Raw genomic sequence first — 19961 nt, forward strand, 5'->3', positions numbered from 1 at the left:
CCATGGTGTTCAAGCTGCACAGCCCCTGCCATGACTGAAGTCTTGTCTTCCTCTCTGGGCACAGAGCCCATCTCCTCACGTAGGGAATTCACATGCCAATCATTTCCCCGGGTTCCCATTTCCCAAGACTACTTCTATTTTGGGTATAATCTTTCCATTTTGGGGTATACAGGAATGAAACTCCTTTGGTACATCTCTTTGAAAAGGCATTTCCCCAACCCTGAACATTACTCAGATGCTACTATGAACCTCTTCCAAATAAGTCAATTACATAAATATGGATTACTGCTCTCATGTTAAAGAACAACTGAAATAACTCAATGGAATATACAAGACTCAGAAATTAGCACCCTCCAGATCTACTCTTGTACTTTTCCCCCTTCACTGGATAACTCCTACTCATTCATCTCTCAGGTTACAAGTTATTATCATGTTCTTTATAAAACCTTCCTTCATCCCTCCCAAACATTACCAGGTAAAAGTATCATCATTTCTATTGAATTTCTTCATTATTTTAGTTTTAAGTAGGTTTTTTTGTTTGTTTTTGTTTTTCGTTAGATAAGTTTGCCTTTCTACTAGCCTCTGAACCCTTTGAGGTCAGGGACTATTTTATGCTAGTGTACCGTTTGCTTAGCTCTTTCCCTGAGCATAGTAGGTGTTCATTCTTGTGTAGATGACCACTCATCTCCTTGTAGTTAATGTCACTCTCTTCTCTGAAAGATGGTTGCATGCTTTATCATAAATGATAATGGACAATAATTTTTTTAATGTATTGTGGACTTTCTACTCTTGCACTATTTTGGAGGGATTACACAGAGAATGCAGAGTCTGAGTACTGCTAGAACTCAATTCATCCAACTGGGATTTGCCATCCCTAAGCTCAAGTGGATAAAATCTCATCCATTCTGAAGACACATCCATTTGTCTCATCAGATATTTACAAAGGCTTCCCCAAAACTAGGCTTAGTACCAGGACCCCGGGACACAGGACATTGGGCCAGTCCAGTGAGGGAGACTGATGAATAAATAAACATGTGTAATGCAAAAAGGCAAGCTTTCATAAAGAGCGGAGAAGGGCACCAGAGTTGGAGATAGGGTGTAGGCAGGGACATGTCTTCCTTTGGAGAATGGGCCAATAAATGATGGTTAATTAGTAGACTATTGTGCAGCTATTAAAAATGGAGTTCCATGGTATAACATTCAGTGGAAAATGTAAGTGTTCTTAACATGGATGACTATGAATTGAAAAATTAAAAAGTCTGAAAGGCTGTTTAGTTTTTTTTAATGTTTAGTTTTGAGAGAGAGAGAGGACAGAGCATGAGCAAGGGAGGGACAGAGAGAGAGGAAGACACAGAATCCAAAGCAGGATCCAGGCTCCGAGCTGTCAGCACAGAGCCCAACGTGGGGCTTGAATCCAGGAACAGTGAGATCATGACCTGAGCTGAAGTCGGATGTCCAACCGACCGAGCCACCCAGGCTCCCCAAGAGGCAGGCTTCAGGCTCTGAGCTGTCAGCACATAGCCTGATGTGGGGCTCAAACTCGTGAACCATGAGATCATGACCTGAGCTGAAGTCAGATGTTTAACCGACTGAGCCACCAGGTGCCCCTGAAAGGCTGTTTAAACATTGATTTTATGGTTTTTACTGAAGCGCCATTAGTGTTTTCCCACCTAGAAATTTTCTTTTTTGGCCGTACCCTACTATTGGAACGGTGGCGAGAGAGACAAACGCTGCCTAGCAGCAGCCTTACCCTGCCCACGAGCACGGGGTCAGGCCCGGTGTACTCCTCGATCACGAAGAACTGGTTCCAGACCCAGCCTCTCTTGGAGCGCTGCAGCACCTGCCCCTCCTTGCCCTTCTCGTGGTGCCCATGGAACGAGGGTCGCAAGTGGCTCCGTCGCTCGGTGGTGAAGGCCTGGCTGTGGCACAGCACGCCCAGGCACACCAGGGCGGCTTGTAAACAGTAGTGCTCCTTCATTTTTGGTTATGTGGTAGGCACAGGAGAATGCGGCTGTCACCCCTTTCACCAACCCTGTGGCGGCCTGGCTGATGGTGGCCTCCCAGACGTGTCAGGCAGACCTCTCTCGGAATGGAATGTCTCTGCTGGCTGAGCACATCACGGTCAGGGCTGCCCACTTCCCCAGTCGGCTTCTGCGGGCAGAGAGAAAGGTCAGATTAGCTGCGGGCTCCATCCCCAATTCATTTCAATCCCATCCCATAAACGCTGGACCACAGGAGCACTTCCTTCTGGGTAGTGAGGGGGCAGGCTGAGTAAGAAACAGTCCCTGCTCTCTCTTGCAGCTTGTCACATGGCGGGTGGAATAAACACACAAGGAAATCCCTCAAGGTCTTTATGAGGATGAACACGTGTGCTGTGGAATCCAGCTGCCAGGGTCTCGGTGGCAGTTTTGCCACCTACAAACCAGCTCCAGGTTTGGGGTAAACCCCAGCTCTTTGAGCTCTGCTTGCTCATTTATGAAATGGGGATGCTAATCGTACTCACTGCAAGGTTGACACGGGGATTAAATGACTAGTGCCTCTAAATCCCTTAGCACGATGTCTGGTACAAAGCAAGCATTCCATATTTATTTATTATTATTTTTGATCACAGTTACGCTAGGGTATGTTTTCATAATGGGGAAACTTGGGGCATTATGGGAGTCCAGGAGAGGAACATCTAATCCATGGGGATTGAGGGTGGAGACGGCAGAGAGTAGAGGCAGTTGTGGGAGACTCCTGGAGTGCAGGCTGGCTGTGCTCCACCCTCAAGTGAGTTACTGTGATCAGAACGGAGTGGATGGGTTGGCCATGCAGGAGAAACAGTGTGACCCAAAGCCCAGAGCTCTTCATAAGCACAGCATGTCCCAGCGCTGGTCAGCATGACTGTGTGGTGTAAGGAAGGAGAAAGGCAGCAATGGAACCTGCCAGAGAAAGGAGATTGGGGCAGATGCCGAGAAACCACTCATGGTCACTGAAACACTTGCCAATTAAATAATCAATCAAGTTCTCATTGGTGGATCGGTGAATGCTACAGAGTCAATTTAATGAACAAGATTTGCTTTTGTTTGATCGAGGGTCTACCCAAGAAGCTGAAGATCCTTAACCTGGCAGTCTTAAAAAGGATACTTTACAAGCTTTTTCCAACCAGGAGATGCAAAATACAAGAGCATACCCCACTGACTGATCCAAAGGTCTTGTTCCTGGCACTCAGCAATGGCTCAGCTACTCATGAGTAGAAAGATGAGCCTTCCATCCCTCTTGTGGGTTTCTGACCTATAGTTACTCTGGTCCTTAATTCCTGCCTCGGGTTCCTGGACTTCTTCAGTAGACTTAGTCTTGCTGGTGCTGGAAAGTTAATTATTCCCTATGCAACTCCCCTTGCTTGTTCCCCTCCCTAGCGCCCTGCATTTTCTTCTGGACAATCAACCTCTTCCTTTGGTACACCACCCACACTCCAGCTGAAACCCTAGCTCCCAGAACCAGGCAATCAATCCCCATTACCACACCCACCACTGAAGGAGGTGAATCACTAAAGATTGTTGGACACGGAGGGTAACACACTGATACTGAGGATGACACTTCATTTCAGCACTGGTGGGTCTAAATGACACTGGTGAGCTTGTTGAGCAGTGTCGAAAAAAAATCATTTAATTCTTAGCTATCCAGTATGAATGTAGTGGTAGTAGTGGGGAGGGGGGAGGGGAAGAGAACAGAAAGGAAGCATCCTGAATCTTGGCATAGTGGAATGTACCTAGATTTGAAGATCAGATAGACCTGGATTGGGATACCACTTCTATATCTTATAATATAGAAGGCCTTGGGCATTTCATTCAGGCACTCTGAGGCTCTGGAGTGGTCTCGTCTCGACAATGTTGATGACAAGAATTGCTGCACACATACGGGGCTGCATACAGAGCAGGGCACACACCGGGTCTCTTCCTCTCCTCCTAGAATGCCACAATCCAAGCCCACAGGTCTTACTCAGTATAAGGAGGTGTTCTTGCCTTACAGATTGAGATGCCCAGAAAAGGATGGTGAGGTGCTTTCTCTAAGAGACGAATTGAGGAATAAGAGTTACATGGGGGATACCACATGGTATCCGTCTGGTCTCAGTAGTCTAGAAAACAAAGGAATTGGTGGAATTCGAATTTGTTGGAGCAGAACATTGTCCCTTATGGTGGTCTTTGACTTTACCAACCCAAGCTTCTCTGCCTCCTTTGTAATATGGGAAAACATATCTAGGTTTTCAGAAGTCCGTCACTGCCCCCAGTACACGGTATGATGTATTCTGTTAGTCTCTTTTCAAGGAATATGGAGTCCAATATTTGTTGTAGACAGACATTTCAGGGTATGCAAAAGGCTGTGTGGAAGAGAGAGAAAGACTGAAAAGGCAGTGCCATCATTTAACAGCTTCATCCTCAGACTTGGGCATATTAATAATACATCAAATGCTGTTTCTTGCAATCCAAACTGACTGTGTGGAAAAAGCACAGATAGGGACCCAGGAGCAGTTAGATCACAAAATGAGTCAATGTGAAGCAATACAAAGATCCTCGGGCTTAAGTCAGGAAGCCAGATATATCGTCAAGGATCTGCCAGTAGCTTGTCATGGGACCTCATCATTCCCGCATTGGTACATTCTCTCTAAAATGAAGCTGTTGCGTGACATTTTCTACAAATGGCTTCCAGTTTCAGATTCATGGTTGGAGCTCCAGTGAGAGATTGTTGGGGATTTCTTCTGATTCATACACCATCTCCTTACTAAACTGGATGCATCTTCATGGTTGGGATTATACTTTATACATGATTATAGGTCCAGTGCCTGCACTTTCGAAAGCAAACCATTAATAAAAGCTGAATGTATGATTTGAGCCACATACTTCAAGTAAACTTAATACTGCCACCGTAGAATCTTAAGAAGAAGCAACAGAAAAGACCATATGGTGCAACAAGATCCCTGCCCATTTTACACCATGCCAAGTATTAAGTGTTCATTCACATGGTGATAAATTATTCTTGCATATAAACTGTGAAGTATATTTGAAAGAAAGGGTTTAATTAAAGTTCATATTTCTGCACCTCTTTCTTCTGGCTTCCATTTTGCTGTAAAGCACAATTACTTCTGACACCAGAAGTGTTAAAACTAGATGACAACTTTTTTCCCTTGATAAAAAAAAAAATTCCAGCTAATGAATTTAAGAGTTTCCACATGACCAATAAACAACAAACCCACTATTGAAAAGATGAAATTATCGATTTTCTTTTCTTGGAAAGAATAGCAAAAACAACTTGCTTTTAAAAGTAACTCATTGACAGGCACCTGGGTGGCTCAGTCGACTTCGGCTCAGGTCATGATCTTGCAGCCCCACTTTGGGCTCTGTGGCAATAGCTCAGAGGCTGGAGCCTGCTTTGGATTCTGTGTCTCCCTCCCTCTCTGCCCCTTCCCCACTCGTGCTCTGTCTCTCTCTGTCTCTCAAAAATAACTAAACATTAAAGAAAATTATAAAAGACATAAAGTAACTCATTGAGGGGCGCCTGGGTGGCTCAGTCAGTTGAGTGTCTGGCTTCAGCTCAGGTCAGGATCTCATGCCTCGTGGGTCTGAGCCCCGCATTGGGCTCTCTACTGTCAGCGCAGAGCCCACATGGGATCCTCTGTCTCCCTCTCTCTCTGCCCCTCCCCCGCTTGTGGATGTGTGTCCTCTCTCTCTAAAATAAATAAATATTTTTTAATTAAAATAAGTAAAAGTAACTCATTAAACCCATTATTTCAAAGTGCTTCTTCAATAAGTAAATGTAATATGTAAAAGTTATTTTAATTATTAGCCTCAGGCATGTATAAGATGAATTTTAAGACATAATTTAAAAAATACATATTCATTTTCAGAATGAAAATTCACTCAGTGAAAGCTTTTTCTAGCTATTGTTCTAAAAACTTTACAAATAGTAATTCAGCCATTTATTTCTACAACAAACTTCTGAATAGGTACTATGAATATTCTTATTATAAAGGATGAGGAAGCTGGGGCCTGGATAAATGAAGCAATTTGTGCGAGGCTACACTTCTGGGAAAGAGCAGAGCTGGGATTTGAACACATGTCATCTGGCTCTGGCGTCTGTGTTCGTAACCAGTGAACAATACTAACTCCTGCCATTTGTTTGTGTCTGAATTCATAAAGAACTGATGTGGCTCCTGTGATACAGATACTGTAAGCTAGCGGGCACCTGAAGTAAACCAACATTAAAACGTGGTATATACTAATAATATGACTCTGATGAAAATAGTAATAAAAGTTAATATTTGTACCGGATTATTTTCTGGCTAACACTCTTCTAAGTGCTTTCCACGAGTTGAGTCATGAAATTTTCACAATAACCCTACAAAATAGTACTATTGCAAGTCCCATTTTATAGGTAAGCAGTCTGAGGCATAGCAAGATTTAGCAACTTGCCCATGGTTACAGAACCAGTAAGTAGAGGGACTGGGACACGAACCCTACGTATTTGGCTCCAAGGTCTGCATCCTTGTCCCCTATAATCCTGTGCCCCATACTGTCCTTCGGAGAAGAAAAGACTGCAGGTCATACATAGACATGCATCCTGATACACACATAATAGTCTTACAACGAGAACAGTTTAAGTTTTGGTGGCACTGGGGGTGACTAAAATACTAAAACCAAACCCAGAAGAGGAAGATAAAGCATTTTATAGCAGTGACCAAAGCGAAGACGAACAGGAAGTAATTACATCAGTCCATCAACAACACAGTACAACCAGGTCCTTAACACATTACACAAAACTTAATCGTTGCTTTTTATTTTTAAATGCTCTGTTTCAGAATTTCTAAGTATATACGTTTAAAAAGTGTGTTCAAGGAGATTCATTTTTCTTCTTTAAAGAAACACTTCTAAAATCTAGAAATCTGATTGATATATTCAATGGTAGAGAGTTTGCAGGAATCACACATGAAAATTAATAGGAGGCTGCCCTCCTAAGAAGGTCTTGACATTGGTAATAATCAGGGAAATATATCAGTGTTCTAATTGGTTTTAATAAAGACCCCCAAGGCGATTCTCAAACAATCCTTCCATTAAAGCACTTTTTAGCAGTGTGCCAGGATGTCTAAGCATTGGGGTTCCACTAAAACATATAGGAGGACTTTACTTTATGGTGGGAGCATATTGCTCGGAAGGAAAAATAAATGTTGTTGAAAGTCACAGGAGTAATAACATGACAGGAAAATGGATTTGCAAAACCACCAGCTCTAAGTGGAAGTCTCGCCCCTCTATCTTGAGAGCAGATAGCCCGTCATAAGCTATTGCGCCTTGAGCATAAAACCCTCTTGCTGTGCCTGCTTTTGTCTCCGTAAAAGAAAATGACATATACGGGTGTTTAAGTATATTTGGACTCCTGCTGGAAATTGTTATCGGGTAGAGAAAGAAAGACGGAAGCGCTTAGCAGAAAGCAAGCAGCTTTGGTTTTTCAGCTTTCTCTTCCCCACAGAGCTGGAAGGATCAGACAGGCTGACCTGTTCTTTTCATTTCCAGGGAGCTAATTTACAGTTAAAGACAGGTTATCATTACATTAAGAATATTATCGAGGCCCTCACCAGAACTCAAAACTCCATTCTGCATGTGCAGTGTCCCCTTGCGGGGGAGCTCCGGGGCTCTGCTCTCCACTTCAACAAACACAGCTTTGTAACCAATCGGGTTCTATTATGCAAATTAATTCAAGCATATTTTATTCCCCGTTCAGATCTCATCACTCAGCACTGAGCTGGTCTCTAGTTTCAAATCACAGCACAGGAATTATGCCATGTCTGTGGAACTCACAGAGAATGGCGAGAGGAAATATCGTAAGAACTATCGAATCATATTTCTTCTTCCCTGATTTCTACACTGGGAGGCAAGCATAAGCTTAAGATAATAATCACTTCTGCTCAGGTGCAAAACACACAGCAAAGACTGCGAAAGGGTCATTTGCTCCATGCTTTAATACCAAATTCACATGTCAAAGTATGCAGCAAATAGGGGCCCTTATCCATGACCTAACGTTCTCTGGGGCGAGTGGAAATTTTAAAACTGCTGCAATGTTTAATTCTGATCCTCTGCTTCTAGAGAAATAGAGAACCACATGAGTGTCAGCTTTGAAAGTGCAAAGATCGCTTACTGCCTGGCGTTGGGCAGACCTGGGTCCAAATCCTGGTTGCATCACTTACGGGCCCCATAAAATTAGATAATGATAGTAGGGATTATCCTTGACCAGGTGCTTGATTTTCCTAGTGCTGGGCAAGATACTCAGGGCTTGGTACAGACCATTTAATTGTATATTTACCACAACTTGTATGTAAGTATCACCCAAATTTTACCCATAAGGAAAGTCAGGCTCAGAGGGGTTGAGTAAACCCTCAATCACTAGCAAGGCCACAATTGAAATTCAAGTTTACGTGAGTGCAAAACCCATGCTTTGACTTTACCTGACTCCCAAACTCTGGAGATAACTCGTTATCTTAGTATAACGAGACTGCCTGATGCATCTTCAAGGATCATCTTAGCTCCAAAATTGTATTTGATATTGAAAATAATCTGTTACATATGAATTTCATTTATTTTTAAAGTATGTACAATCAGCCTTTGTATTTTCAGGCTTTCATGGCCACAAAGAATCATCGGAATCCAGCTTAAGTTCCCAGACCCCAAACACGTAGAATCATTCTGTGATTATTTACTTTTATCTCTTCAAATAATTAAGTAAACTTCCATTAATAAGATGATTAAATACACTGTGTGCAATGAAGGACTTATTATTTGTGCTCTACTCAATCCTTAAGACACTCTTTTTCTCACTGTGATATTTTAAAATGTTAATCATTAAGATGAATAAAATACATCAACACATACAGGAAGTCATGTCAGCTGTGACATCTCAGACTGTGAATAAACACTGTATATGAATGTGTGGAAAGAGAAAGATCTTATTTTAATTTTTTTTTTTTTTGCATGAGCTAAAATACCTGAGGGAAAATTAGGGCAAAAATGGCAATGATAAACAGATGCTCAACATAATGTAACTTCATTTGTGGTACCAAAGGCCTGTATGTAAATTTCCCTTTTGTCTCAGAGCAGTAAATATCTATAAAGCTTTCTTATTTGTCAGTTCCTTCATTCAGCAGTAACGTGTCACAGTGCCAGGCCTGGGTTGGACATGAGGGATCCGTAGACTGCTTATGTGTCTCTGATCTGTAGACAGTACCCGAACAACAGTGAGACAGTCGTCTAAGGAGATGGATAATGGTGTAATGGGATCAGTGCAAACAGGACTTGTGTTCACAAGCACCAAGGAATTGGGAAGCACATGTCTGCTGATGATCATTCCATCATTATTGTCCACTCCATATCATTCCAGTCTTCTAGTGCTTATCCATTCTAGCTTCTTCCAAGTAAACACCTATCTCTACAGCCTCTAACATCTGAAGTCTCCATGCCCATCTTGAGTCGTGGCTGATTGAAACGCTTCTAGTTTGGTGATAACCAACCAGTGAGTGGTCTTAAATTGACCACTGATTGTTTTAACCTGTGTAATCTGGCTCAAAAGGACAAGCTGGGTGAATCATATTCACTTGTGAACTTGAATGAAAGAAAACAGGAACCATGTTTCAGTTAGTAAGAGAACTGAAACAGGAAGGTGATGGGCTGCTGGGGGCGAGGGGGGTGAGGCAGATGGACTAGCCTTCGTCTGTGGCCAAAGTTTTGGTGAAATCAAAGTTATGAGAAAGCCAGTTAGTAACCAAATAGAAACAAACATGGTCTCTGGTCCCCACACCATGTAAATGACACAAGCATGGCCCCGTTCTCTGAAAATCTAGCAATTAAGGACTGCTGCTGTCCTTAATAAAAAGTTAGGTGTTTCTTCTGATAAAGGGTGAAGTACTGTAGCTGTGGAGATAATCTGTTCCTACATAGAAATGCCTCCTTCATTTCTGAATATCCAAGAAACAGTGGGGCCAGAGGGAGATCTTTACAACAAAAGTCAAGACAATTGTGTTCTGGCAAAGGTTCTGCCACTGAAAAATTGTGTAACCTTACCAAAAAAAATTCTTCTTCATCTGAGACTAACTTTCTCTTTTCCATAAAATAGGAGGCTGGCAATAGCTTATAAAGGTCTTCCATGCCTACTGGGGCCTGTGAGTCTGTGCTGTGCTGAGACACAGCAACCTTCCCTGGATGGAGGTTTCACCTCTTTTAGAAAGTCTGGGTCCTAGCTGGCAGGACTGCTTCATGCACATCCGCAGGAGGCTGCACTTACATCAGATAGAAGCAGTGGCATCCTCTGGGACTAGGCAGTGCACACCCCTGTTAATGTGACTGGCTCTGAGTTCCAGCATTAGGAATCAAAACTTCTCCTGACGGGCAATGGGAGTCCATTAAAAACTCTGATCCAGAGATTGATGGAATCCCAGCTGTCAGAGGTATATGGAAGAAACTGACCATGAGAACCGGGAGTTCTGACACAGTTGTTAAGAGCAGGGGCTCAGGGGTCAGATGGGGTTAGAGGGCTAGAGCTCAAGAGTTACTGCTTGTTCACTAGGTGTATGATCCAGCCTCCATGAGTCACCACGCCGCCATTTTGAAAATGTGAAAACACGACGATGGATCTCAGTGGGAGAGTTAAAATGAAAGGAGCGAATCTTGTATGAACTTGACATAGCCTGGCCCACTGCAGGTGATCAAGAGGGTAAATTAGGGGGCGCCTGGGTGGCTCAGTTGGTTGAGCGTCTGACTTCGGCTCAGGTCATGATTTCACACTCCGTGAGTTCAAGCCCCGCGTCGGGCTCTGTGCTGACAGCTCGGAGCCTGGAGCCTGCTTCGGATTCTGTGTCTCCCTCTCTCTCTGGCCCTCCCCCATTCATGCTCTGTCTCTCTCTGTCTCAAAAATAAATAAACATTAAAAAAAAAAGAGGATAAATTAGGAGTTTTGTTCCTTCAAGAACTCCTAAATATGTAATTTACGACATGGATACAGTGATGTGACATACAATATACATACAACATGCAAGAAGGTGCAAGTCCTACAGAAGGCTCTAAGAGGTTGTCCATTAAGGGGAGATAAACAAAATAATACTTATAACAGGAATTGTTAAATGTAATGATACAAATAAATGAGAGAAATGAGATAAAGAAGACCAGTGTTGTCCAATAAGAATATAATATGAATCACATGTATAATTTTAAATGTTCTATATGCTACTTTTAAAATGTTTATCTCTTTTGAGAGATTGAGAGAAAGGCAGTACGAGCAGGAGAGGGACAGAAAGAGAGGGAGAGAAAGAATACCAAGCAGGCTCCACACTGTCAGGACAGAGTTCAGCCTGGGACTTGAAGAACATGACCTGAGCCGAAATCAAGAGTTGGATACTTAACCAACTGAGTCACCCAGGTGTCCCTAGATGCTACATTTTAAAAGTTAAAAAAAAATGGGGTCATTAATTTTAACACTGTATTTTATTTAATCCAGTATTCCCCAAATGGTATCATTTCAATACATAAGAAATAGATGATTTATTGAGATATTTTGTACACACCACCCCTGGTTTTTTTGTGGGTTTTTTTTGTTTGTTTGTTTATTTGTTTTTTTGGTCCTAAGTCTTTAAAACCCAGTATGTATTTTAAACTTATGGCACGTCTCTATTTGGGGTAGCCACATTTCAAGAGCTCAACAGCCTTATGTGGCTAGTGGCCACCCCCTAGGACAGCACAGTAGAGGATTCTAGCATATCTGGAGAGAGAAGGGCATGTGGTCAACAGAGACTTCCTGGATTTATTGCAGTGGTTCAGGTGAGAAGTAACAAGGCTCCAGATTGGAAATATCAGCCTGGTTAGAGGAAAGGGTACCTTTCAAGAAACATGCTCATGTGGAGGGCCTTAGGAATTGGGCAAACTGAGAAGGCCAGAGGCTGAGGCTATAGTGGAGGTGCTGCTCCTGTCCTCACTAGGGGAGGGGCCAGTTTGGGGAAAAAGAGCATACATTCGGTTTTAAATGTGTTAAACTTATGAAGCCTAGGGACTGATGTTTACATGGGAAGTTTCCGAGTAGTGAAGTTTCCCAGTTCTTCCAAGGGTGGGTATTACAATGTTACCATTTGTTTCCAGTCTGGGCATTCTGCTGTATTATTCAATGCTAGACTCTCAGAGCTGGAGGAAACCTCCCTTAGACCTTTCACTCTTAGTCTTCCTTCAGCGGAAAATAGGAAAAGGGAGATACAGAAATACCGGGCAACTTGTGCAAAAAAACAAAACAAAACAACAACAAAAACAAACTGAACAAAACCTAAAGTCCTCACTGTGGAGGAAAAACAAAAGGGAAAGCACGGAGTGGAAGATAATTTATTCAGCATCTACCTTCCCCTCTTGCCTCCCCCAAACCCAGCTTAAAAGCATCCTCCCATGCAAACTACTACTTGGAAGCAAACAGTCTGCATTCTATAAGGGTAAAGACGTTCATAAATAAGGACCCAGGAGATCTCTTCAAGGACTGTCAGTGGAGAACAGGAAGAGGGAAAACAGTGTGCATATTATCGCTGGAATCTGCAGGGAAACACTTTCCACAAAGACTGGTTTTGTTTTTTTATTTTTTTGTTTTTTTCTTTTGAGTATAAACAGTAAGAGGAGGAATTATCCCAAGGTGGTCTTAATAACTGACAAGGGCTTGATGTGGGTTTTTTTTTTGGAAATAATTACCCAAACAAGGGGAGAGAGTGCCTCAAATCACCACTGCCTAGAGTCTTCAGAATTCTGCAACATCCAGCCTGTGACCCCAATCCATCGTGGTCCACACGCATGGGTCCAGCGTAATCAGCCTCGGAACAGAAGTGCAGAATGCAGAATGTTAAGCTGCTTCCAATTATCAGAAGCTTGATTCTTACCAGAGTGCGGGTGGGCGTTCTGGAGGTGTCTTTCTAACGTGCCTTCCCAAACCATGCTATCACGCTAAGGGTAGAATAAACTCTGCCACATTTTTTACTGGCTTTTTTTTGGGGGGGAGGTATCTCTACATATACCACAGAAGGTTTTCTCCCCCCTTATTTTTAGAAAGCAGACACCAACAATAGCCTCATAATGATCTCATTGTAGTTTGAAATAATCCAATCTTTGAAGCCCAATTCTTTCTTTTCAGATGTATTAATGTCATTTATCAAAAGTAATGGGATTTTTTAAAAAGTTAAGCATAAAAGAAAAGTAATGGGATACAGCAAACCAGTCAAGTGCCTTGTACATGTGCAGAGCATTTTCTGAAGCATATGCCTAACACTTTCAGACAGGCAGGACTTTCAAAGGCAACGTTAAGTGTCTTTTGTGGGTCTCAGATAATATGGTTCACTTAATTAGATTTTCCATAATCCCAGGTTAATCCTATTGTGAATTACAGACGTGAGTTTTGACTTGCCTGGCAGAAACATCTATTGCTACAAATGCATTTCTGGGGAAAAAATGTATCTTATTTATAATTCATTACCAGAATCATTACCATAGAGACTGCCTCTTCTAACTTCCTCAGGTAGGAGTGACCATTTCCACTCCTTTGGACTACACTGTCCTTTCAGACAATAAGGGCACTTCTGATAGTTTTTGTCCGCGGTTATGTCTTCCTCTTCCCCAAAATATACAGGGTTCTTTAAGATTTGGGGTCACCAAATTCCTTGCACCTGAGCAGTGATGTGTACACCTGGCCTGGCCTCTGTACTTTATGGAACTTAACGTTTAGATCAGTGCCCCTAGAACTTGATTGCTCATTAGAATTCACTGGAGAGTCTTAAAAATCCCCTTGACCAGGCTTTACTCAACACCAATCAAAATCCATGAAAATCAGGAGTTGGTATTTTTGAGGCTCCCCAGGTGGTTCTGGAGTATATTTGAGGTGAGAACCACTGTTCTACAGCTCCCCTATCCAATATGGTGGCAACCTAGACACATGTAGCTTTTTTAAGTTTACATTAATTTAAATTAAATAAAATTAAAAATTCACTTCCTCAATGGCCTAGCGCCATTTCCAGTGCTCAGTGGTCATCTTTATCATTGAAAAAAGTTCTATTAATGAGTGTTGGCCTTAGGCTTTAAAACACCTTCATCCGAACCATAAAGGGTCTGTTGAATGAAGTTATACAAAGAACACTGTACTAGGAAAGCAGTCAAAGGTCTGCCACCAATTCATGGTGCAATGTCCAATGGTCTAGACCTCTGTTTTCTTATCTGTGAAATTACAGACTAGGTAGGATCAATGGCTCTCCAAAGGTGACCAGCAGAATTCCCCAAGAAATTAAGAGGAAAGGGGTTGTGAATGGGTGGGGATAGTCTGTTGCCCTACAGAGAACAGAAGTACAGCCAGAGTCGGCAAGATGATCCTTGAAAAGCAGTTTGGCTGCCTTAAAAAAAAAATAAGAAAGGAAGAAAAGAAACCACTTCTGAGATCTTGACACCTAGCAGACTCACTGTCTCAGCCCATGCACGGGCGAGTCAATTCCTGCTTTAGCACCCATGATCTCCTGGGTTAGGGAGCCCCAGCTCAGGGAACTGTGAGGCCACGGACAGCTGACAACTCACTTCACCTCCCTGAGTGTGTTTCTCTTATGACAAGAAAAGGACAAATGATGTCTGACCTCCCTGGCCTCTGAGTTAATTCGAGGCTGGAATGAGATAATAGGTAGAGAGTCTCTTTGGAAAAGCATCATGTCCACTGCCTAGGTGAGAAGGGGGATGACGAAATGCTGGAAGGAGTGGCAACTTCCATTTCTTTAGGTCCTCTTTAAAGTTTTGGCTTTTTGTCTTTGTAGGTTGTAGATAAACAAATGCCAAGGACCTGTTACCATTACAGGAAGGAGATGTGATTGCACTCTTCCCTGATAGAGATATAAAATCTGTCAGATGCTGCATATGGATTCCTTTCATGTACCTGGCACCCTTTTTGTTTGCTACTGGACTCAAAAGGACCCGGTAAGGCTGACTTGTGGGGACGCTGACCCCTGTGTATAGCTTCTCGGCTGTGGGATGGGGGGTGTGGTGGCAAGAGAAGGGATGGCTGATTCCAACAAGAAAAGCTATGAAAATGTGAGAGCCCTAGACTCAATAGGGATGCAGGCCAGAAGGACCTCTGAAGAGACCATGGGTCTTTCAATTATCCTCAATAGTGGATGGAAATGGATCACTCGTGGGGAGTCTGGACAAAGCTGTCAGGTACTTGTCACATGAGATGTCATGGGCTTTCCCAGATGGAGAAGTTCCAGGAGGCCATCCTAGTAAAGTCTTCATTCACCATTCAGCCTCTGCTTGATCGGGGTCGGGGCGGGGTGGGAGGGTGGGGGAAGAGAAAGACAGAGCACAAGCAAGGGAGGGGCAGAGAGAGAGGGAGACACAGAATCCGAAGCAGGCTCCAAGCTCTGAGCTGCCAGCACAGAGCCTGATGAGGTGCCTGAACTCACAAACTGTGAGATCATGACCTGAGCCGAAGTTGGACACTTAACCGACTGAGCCACCCAGGAGCCCTGCTTTACATACATTCTTGATTACCTCTTTCTCTACAGCATCCTCCGGAGTTTTGTGTTAAGGCATTCACTGTCCAGATAAGGAAACAAGGGCTTGGGGCACTTTGCTTTCAGGGCACTGACTTTCGTTCATGTGACTGATTAGTACCCAAAATGGAATTTGACCGTTTGAAAGCTCTTGCCTATCTACCTTTTGTGTTGAACTCCTCTGTAATTCTCCTATGGAGGTCTTAATTTTAATTCCTGGGCATGGTCAAATTCAGCTAAATTTCATTCCACATGGCAACCAATTAAATATTTGTGGAGACTAGGATTCTGCACTAGTTAAATGCTATGAATTTGGTGAAACATGTTCTTTGCCCTCAAGAAACGCATGCATTACTAGGGAGTTTTAGAAAGTGGATATTCCACCCAAGGGTCAACCATCACCAGCTCCTTCGATGTTTCCTTAGAGGAATCGCCCCACCCCCAGAGGTTCTTCAGCCTGCTCCACTCTTTCAAATAGTCCTTGAATGAATGAACCATGATTTTTAAACCTCTCCTTCATAATGTTTTCCACATTAGAATAAAATTTTGCTCTACATCCTTCACTGCCTCAGCCTCCAAAGGAGGTGCTAATGATGAATAAAAGGCAAGCAGTGCAGGGAACTGTAGGAGGGCAGCCAGACAATAAATATCTTCTAACAAAGGAGCCAGCTCAACATGAAGTGGCTCTGTGAGATCTCATGAGCTAATCGTTGTTAAAAAGAGTGACTACGTCGCTCAGGGAAGGAAGAGTTACATGGTGGTAGAGGCAAGTCCCGCACATCAATATTTCATCTGAGGGCATGAAGGTGAGGCCTGGAATTATTCTCTGACAGAAAGAGTGGCTGTTATCCAACCACTGCTCACACCGCTGGTTAATTCAATACCCACACTGCAAAGGAGATTCAGCCATGTCTTCAATCCTGTTTTCAACAGGAAAGGAGGTGACACTAGCTTCAGTTCTTTATTAAATTGCATAAACAAGCAAAATAATATAAAACTTGAATCAGTTCATAGAGCGCCAGTGTGACAAAGTCCAACTGGTTGTTTCCCTAGGTCTCCCTAAGAGATGCACGTGCAACCAGGAATAAGTTTTTCCATTGCTCTCAGGCATCTTACATTGATCGACTAAGTACCTCTTTCCAAAAACATTTTACTGGAAGGGCAGATTTGCAATCCATGGTACCATTGGTAAGGCAGAAAAGGCTCTCTAGAATCACTCGGTAAGAGAAAGCCCTCTTAAAGTTCATTTCTTTTGAGAGAGAGAGAGAGAGAGAGAGAGAGAGAGAGCGCACAAGCAGAGGTGGGGCAGAGAAAGAAGGAGAGAGAGAATTCCGAGCAGGTTCCACACTGTCAGCACAGAGCCAGACGAGGGGCTTGATCTCACAAACCATAACGTCATGACCTGAGCAGAAATCATGAGTCAGATGACGCTTAACTGACTGAGACACCAGGAACCCCAAGGAAAAGTCCTTTTAGATCACATTTGACTCAATCAACCAAGAAGCAGATCAATAAGGAACAACAAACTATTGCTCTGTGTCATTAACTATGCCATCAAGGAATTACTGCCTTCCTGGCAAGACATCTGTGATGGAAATACCCACTCTTGCATCTCAAGGATGTCTGCCCACAAGGTCACAGAAATATATCTGGGTCTCGTGGTTCATAGCCTGTTTCTGGTTCTTAATCTAATCATGGCACTGGGTGCCCCAGGCATGGGCCCTCTGCACCTCCAAGGTCTTAGTTCCACTCCTCCATCATTTCCACACCTACACATGTTCAGGTCTCAAGTCCAGCATTCTAACCAAGTCCACCCAGAACTCACAAGGTAGAAGTCATGGGGGGATTCAGAACTAGTTGATCTGACAAATGTACACACTCAGAAAATAACTAACAGCTCCAGATCGAATCAGCTCCTTAAAATCACCATAAATATTAAACATCAGGAGAGGTCAAGATATATTCAGAATGGCATGGCCACTTCATGAAGCAAGGACCTAGATCTGGATAGAAAATGGGTAGAATTCTGCCTGGTAGAAATGAGAGGAAGGCTCCATGGCCTCCTCCTCAGCCCTCCCCTGAAGCCAGGCTTATACCTCATTTCATAGGAAACTCCCTGTCTCGTCCTCCCCACGACTGTTGTGCTGAGAAGCCCAGCTGCATTGCTGAGGCCATGCCAGGTTTTTCTCCCTGGGGTCTGCCCTGCCTCTGGCATCTTTACCTACTGCTTGTACCTGGACAGAGGAGACAGTAAAGGATGCTGCCTCCTGCCTATATCTGTGTATCTCTGGCACTGACTGCACTCTTCCCCCACAAGGACCCTCTATGTACCAGCCCAGATTGAGGACTCTGGGGTCTTAGTTTCTACTGCAGTAGAGTTGTTCAAGCTACCCACCCCCCAAGACACTCACACATGCTGACACCTCGCCTCCCTTCGCTTCCTCACTCTGCAGCTGAGATATTCCAACAGACTTTAGGGCTGAGTCTTTGTAAGGTGCTGCTGAATCCTGCTTTGTCCTGTTCAGAGTGAACTGAGCCAGCCTTTGGTTGATACATAATTTATATCCTTTTCTTATGTCAGTATTTTACTAGTGTGCACATGGGCTCCAACAGATACCCGACCCTCAGTGTTTGGGTAAACATCAAGGTCTTGCTGCTGAGGAACAAAAGTTTAAGTGGCACACATGGATGTGTCCAGGTGACTATTTTTCACATGCAAAAAAGGAAATGACTTTTCTTTTTTTGTTTTTTATTTATTTTTTTATTTTAACTTGTTTTATTTTTTATTTTTTTAAATTTACATCCAAATTAGTTAGCACATAGTGCAACAATGATTTCAGTAGATTCCTTAGTGCCCCGTACCCATTTAGCCCATCCCACCTCCCACCACCCCTCCCATATCCCAAACTCCAAATATGGAGTTTGTTCTCCATATTTATTAGTCTCTTCTGTTTTGTCCCCCTCCCTGTTTTTATATTATTTTAGTTTTTTATAGCAGCATTATCTTTGTTTTTTTAAATATGAAATTCATTGTCAAACTGGTTTCCATACAACACCTTGTGCTCATCCCAACAGGTGCCGTCCTCAATACCCATCACCCACCTAATGACTTTTCAAATCAAGAAAAGTGATGCTAGCATAAAGTAAGCAGAGCATAGGTTTTTTGACATGAGGAGGGGATGGAGGTATCACTTTGGGAAAATTCAGACTGAAATACCAATGGTACCCAAATGATAAGCCAGAAAAAATGTTCCTCAAGTCATAAGGAAAAAAACAAAAGGATATTTTGTTGACATATTTTGTTGAAGCAAAGTCTTCTAATAATTACAAATCACAAACCTGGCACGGAGATCGAAATGTGAGCATATAAAGATACATTTTTTTATGCAAAGTGTAATAAACATGTGATTTTTTTTTCCGGTGTAGCCATCTTAGAAAAGAAAATCATGAGAAAAAGGAGGGATTCAGATTATAGCAGAATAGTGGCAATTCTTTCACTCATAACTGGCCAAAGAATTTTATATCATTTCTCTTTAATAAGCATGGGGAATTGAAATTTTATATTGAAGATAAGTGGAAATGATGTACGCTAGCTAAATGGATACTTTAAATTGTATGCCTTTATTCCATTGTGTGGCTTGGTTCTCCTCAAAACAATCCCTTTGTCATTTTTCTCAATATCCTATACAACAAAAAAATTCTGCATTTTTAAAGAGAGGACGTAGCCTTAATGGGAACTCACCTGGGATTTGCAGCCAGGCTTCCGGTGTGCCAAAGTGACAAAATTATTACAAGTTCTCTTAAAGCTGTCTTAATACGGCTCATTTCTCTTGAGTTGTATCCTGTGTTAAACCAACTCTTGCTTTGCTGAGATGAGATGGATTTCTAGGAATAATCATCACAAGCTTGCAAAAAGCACTTTGTACTAAAGTAGAAAAATTTCCATTCCTAATCATATGACTTAGAACTGAATACTCATTTGAGACTCAGAAAGTCTGTGTGTTTCAAACCCTACCACTCCCATGACGTCAAGCCTATTAGATCATAATGGCCGTGTCATTTACTTTTGGGGGAACTAGGGGTGTCAGATCTAGCAAATAAAAATACAGGACACCCAATGAAATTTGAATTTAAAAAAAACACTTATTCTGAGAAAAAGTACATCCCATGCAATTTGGAGGGACAGATTTTAAATGATTATTTGTTTTTTTATCTTTCACATTTAACTGGATATTAAAACGATTAATTTGTTTTTTATCTGACTTTCACATTTGACTGGAAGTCCTGTATGTTTGTCTGACAAAGTGGAAACTCATCTATTAAAAAAAAAAAAAAAAACTGGACTAGGCAAGTCAATCTCCAAGCCTCAAGTTATTTCTATCTAAATCCCAGAATCATTTCC

General features: G+C 42.5%; 1 protein-coding gene across 2 annotated transcripts in view; it reads right to left on the reverse strand.

The window, feature by feature from the left end:
• LOC101095064 (cadherin-11) overlaps nt 1–19961 on the reverse strand; it is a 151778-nt gene that overhangs the window by 46274 nt on the left and 85543 nt on the right. For both annotated transcript variants that reach the window (XM_023245550.2, XM_023245551.2), the window contains one exon: nt 1751–2151. In XM_023245550.2, coding sequence (XP_023101318.2) covers nt 1751–1978 — 228 coding nt within the window. In that variant the 5' untranslated portion in view covers nt 1979–2151. The remainder of the gene's footprint in view (nt 1–1750; nt 2152–19961) is intronic.

This window comes from Felis catus, chromosome E2 (assembly GCF_018350175.1).
Source record: "Felis catus isolate Fca126 chromosome E2, F.catus_Fca126_mat1.0, whole genome shotgun sequence".
Lineage (NCBI taxonomy): Eukaryota > Metazoa > Chordata > Mammalia > Carnivora > Felidae > Felis > Felis catus.